Below are 4437 nucleotides of genomic sequence, written 5' to 3'. Positions count from 1 at the left end.
GACTGGCGATAACTTCAATATTCACCGTCTAAGGAAGCCCAGTCCAGAGGTGGAATTGATGGCAACCTGCCATATCTATTGGAAGACTTTGGGGGACCTTCCCATAGCTTCTCAATATCATTATGACCATTCTACCCGCCCCTGAGTTCTGCCCAGGGTAGCCCCTAGGTGAGGCGGTCCACATACCTTTATTTAGTGCCGGCTCTATGCCAGATCCTGGCTCCATGCCCTCTTGTGTCAGGTGCTGGAGGTCACCAGGGGAAGGTGACAATCCAGGGCCTTACAAGGAGCAAACAGATTGTCCACATAAAAGACTGGCCACGCTAAGTTTTCGCCTGTGCAAAGTGTAATCCGCTTTGGAAGGAAGCTTGTTGCTTTCTCACCTTGTGGCCTAAACATACTGGCGACAGTTTCAGAGCTTCCACGGTCTGTACCTAAAGGAAGAACTCGCCTCTCCAACTGCGAGGACACACCTTCTGCTCCACAATTGACACCTAAGCTGCTGATCAATAAACCCAGTGCAGGCCCCTGGAGATAAGCCTTTTAAATAAAGCGGACTGTAGACAACAGTCAATGTCACTTAGGTTTAACCTAACAGTCATTTTATTAGCCATCTGAAAAAGCAAACCCTGAGGGGATTAGGATTGTTATCCACAGGAAATGGAAATAGGACCTGTGGGACCAGTACTCCAGAGGAAAGGGGGCGGACCTTCTAGTAGAAAATAAAAGGTTTTCTAAAAACCTTATTTCCAAATCAAAGAGGCTTCTAAAATGAAATGGACATAGGAAACCCAGGCCCAGCGGATTTAGGAAAAAAAAAAAATCTAAAAAATAAAAATCTTTCCTATGTGCCCAGAGAGTCTCTCTCACTTCACCGTTGTGGGGCAGGGCAGGGAGGGGTGTGGGGGGCTCCAGTGTGTTTATTAGCGGGATCCACCCTGATCCGACCCCTTGACTGGGGGGTGGGGTGCGGGAGGGGGGCAGCCCGCGCTTCCCCGCCTCCTCCTTGCGCCCCTCCTCCTCCTTCCTGCGCCACAAGTAGCCGAGGCCCGAGAACTCCTTGCAGAAGTTCTCCCGGCATCGCCGAGAGCACGTTTTTCGCAGCCCCGGACTTGCCCGGTGCCGACGAGCTCGGGGCTCGGGCGCCGAGCGCCGCCTGAGCCCCGCTCCCGCCCGCTCACCGTGCTCTGTCGCCCCAGGTACCCGCGCCGAGCAGCCGCAGCAGGTGGCGTCCGGGGTGGGCTCAATGAAGCGCAGCCTGAGAAGGATGCTGCGCCCTGGGGAGAAGAAGGAACCCCAGGGCGTGGTCTACCAGGGCGTGGAGAGCGACATGGACGACTCCAAGGAATCGTTTAAGGTACGCGGGGCGGCGAGGTCCGGGCGGGGGTCGGCTCCCCGCTTGGCCCTCCTGGGTTCCAGGTCTCGTTGCGCGCAGCCCCGGGATGGGAGCGCGCGAAGCGCGGCGCGCTGAGGGCTGCTGGCTTGGGGAGCGTGGAGCGGGGTGCACGCGGGGGCCTTCTCGGAATTGGGGGGGGGGCCCTGAGGGTCGCCTTGGTGAGGCGCCCACACCGTGTGCCTGCTCTGTCCTGCTTGCTTGATCGTGGATGGCCAGCGGCAGTCTGGGAGAGCGACCCAAAAAGTACGCGCGGCATTGGGCAGAATCGGGCAGCTGCCTAAAATCAGGACAATTGTGGAGCGTGTGCTGCTTCACTAGACCCTTCTGTAGATTTTAATTTGGAACCAAACAGCTGCATGGCTGTACCTATATGGTCGGATTTCCAGAAGGTGCCTTGGCGGGGAGGAGCGTTCGTGTCCGGTGGAGTGAAATGGCGGGACTGGAGCAGTCTCCCCGGGGTGGGGGCGTCGGGAGACGCGCTGTGCACGGGAAGACCCCTTGAAAATGGGTAGATGGTCTTCCGGGGTTCTGTTCCTTAGGCGGTTTCCCCGGCCATGTGACCCAAAGGCAGCATGAGCTGCCACCGCCCTCTGACGGCCCAGACTGAGGGCAGAGGCTGTAGGTGCTCAGAAAACCCTCCACCGGGTTCCCGCAGCTTGTCAGCAGGAGGACGGGTCTCTTGCTAAACGGTCTCTCCAAACCCCCACCACAAAATCCCTTTCCACAGTGGAACCATATTAACAGTTCCTTATGTATTTTCCGGGCAGAGGGATGCTTACACAAATGCAAAGGTTCATAGCATATACAGTAATACCTTGGTTTGCGAGCATAATTCGTTCCGGAAACAAACTACTCACATTGCAAGACATCGCTCGTTTACCATGTTGAAACGTATTAGAAACGTTTGCTCGTCTTGCGGAACACTCGCAAACCATGTTACTCGCAATCCAAGGTTTTACTGGATATCTTTTTTATTTACAAAAGCCGGAAGTCACAGAGGTTTGCAATTTGATTAACTCATGAAATATTTTTCAGACAACTTTTCAAATCAGTACCTGGAGATATGCCTCCCTCTTTTTAGCAGCTTTGTAGTATTCCCTTATATGAATGTATCATGATTTATTTAATCAGTTCTGCATCCATGGGCATTTAGGTTGTGTCTGGTTTTTTGTTTTATTACATGTGATTGAATGTGTCTGTGAGGGGAGACGTGAATTCGTCTGTCCACTGGTACCTCAGTGGATATGTTCGGATGTTCAAGTCCTAGCAGGATGAAGAGGTATATATAACTTTAATTTGGGTAGAAATTGCCAAATTGCCCTCTACACAGATTGCATGAATTGACACTTGCCAATTATGTGTGTGAATCAGGCATGTATGCAAATCACAGAAACCCACAAACCAGGCCTCCCAAGGTGAGTCTATTTGAACACTCTGATTGCACACAGACTTTTTTCCTCCTCCTTAATATTAGTATGTTAACCAAGGTCTTTTGGCTTAATCCAAAGAACTGAGGCCATGAGCGGATTTCAAGCACTAGGATAGTGTCTTTGGAATTGATATTATGGGACAGGAAGAAATTTTAAAAATTTGAAAATTACACCAGAAATACTTCCTTTGCTTACCTAAGTCAAGTAGAGCCAATTAGGTTGTTTAATGCTTTTGGAAGCCACATTCGAGTTTATAGATTGAAGGATTTATATTTTAGTTTATTCCCTGCACTAATTCTAGATCATTCTGTTGAAATCTCAGTGGTGAGATGAATTAGAAATCAATACATGTTAACACTGTCAATCATTCTGAACTCAAAGGATTTCCTGATTAAAAAAATATTGTGTATACTATTTTTTCCAGCACACACACGCACGCTCAGGAATACTAACAAATTTGAAGAGTGGGAGAAACCTTACAAGATGAGAAATGTGGAAAAAGGACCATCTGACGCAAGCCTTTATCTATCCTTTCCAATGACTTCCTTTCAAGAGTTAATACTTTAGCATTTGACCTTTCATTTGTTATAATCTTGCCCTTTAGCTAGCTTCCTTTTTGCCCAGTTAACCCTCACATGCATTTCATTAAAGCAACTGGAAACAGGTGTACTTGATACCTCTAGTTTAAAGAATTCACTTCTTTAAAGGTGATCCAGTCTGTTGTGTTCTGCATCTAGTCATATAGTTCAGAATCCAAGACTCTGAAGCGACCTGTGACAGTACAAAGCTACATTGAATGAATATGTAACCATTTGTCTAAATGACATTTTTGGCTTACTCTCAAAGCTTTCTTTAAGAAGGCTCTTTAAAGCCTAACTTAATATGTCATGTACTGAATTTACACCGTTTAGCACATCTGATGAGTTGGTAGAAAGTATTTCATTGCTCCGGTGTCACTGTGAATTCAGCACCTTGCAAGCATCTGCACCAGGTTGGCTCTCAAGAGTGTGTAATTGGGTTTGTGTTGACAGCGCGTTGCTGAACAGACCTATATACATCGCTCTTTCTGGCGCTGGTGTGAGCAATATAATCCCTTTGTTATCACTGGAAAAACATATCAAATTCAAGCACTAAAACACTTCCAAATGGATTTAGGTAAACAGTCCTTTGATAGGGTAAGACACTGAGAAAGAGCCTGTTTATGTAAGGTACTCATTGTAAATTTCTTAGTGAGTATGTGTAAATTTGGAAAATCTAGCCCATTTTTATATTCTACATTTACTAAAGCTATGTGTAGCTTATATAGAATTTTGTTGTTGAAAGGTAACACATCTGTATGTAAGGGACTGCCATGGAAGAGTGGTTTCTTAGGCACTATAACAGAGGAAAATCAAAGATCAAAATTTTAAGAGATTTTGTTTTAGTTATTTTAACCTGACATTTATTATATGAATTGCAAATGCTTACTTCTTTATTAACTATATTAAAATACATTAAGTACTTTAAGACTTCATTTTATTTCATGACAGCTTTTAATTTTAATACTGAGAAATGTTCTGGTTATCTTCAAGATAACAAATCAGGGGTTTGGACACACATATTACTGCGTGA

The 4437-nt window shown here is 46.5% G+C and overlaps 1 protein-coding gene across 1 annotated transcript in view; it reads left to right on the top strand.

The window, feature by feature from the left end:
- Positions 1-1243: 1243 nt before the first annotated feature.
- The window catches only part of TRPA1 (transient receptor potential cation channel subfamily A member 1), a 65966-nt gene continuing 62772 nt past the window's right edge, over positions 1244-4437 (top strand). Inside the window, exon 1 of the mRNA XM_019643589.1 lies at positions 1244-1357. Within this exon, the coding sequence (XP_019499134.1) occupies positions 1247-1357 (111 nt within the window). The 5' untranslated portion in view covers positions 1244-1246. The remainder of the gene's footprint in view (positions 1358-4437) is intronic.

This window comes from Hipposideros armiger, unplaced genomic scaffold (assembly GCF_001890085.2).
Source record: "Hipposideros armiger isolate ML-2016 unplaced genomic scaffold, ASM189008v1 scaffold_80, whole genome shotgun sequence".
Classification (NCBI taxonomy): Eukaryota; Metazoa; Chordata; class Mammalia; order Chiroptera; family Hipposideridae; genus Hipposideros; species Hipposideros armiger.
This window is presented reverse-complemented; position numbering and strand designations above follow the sequence as displayed.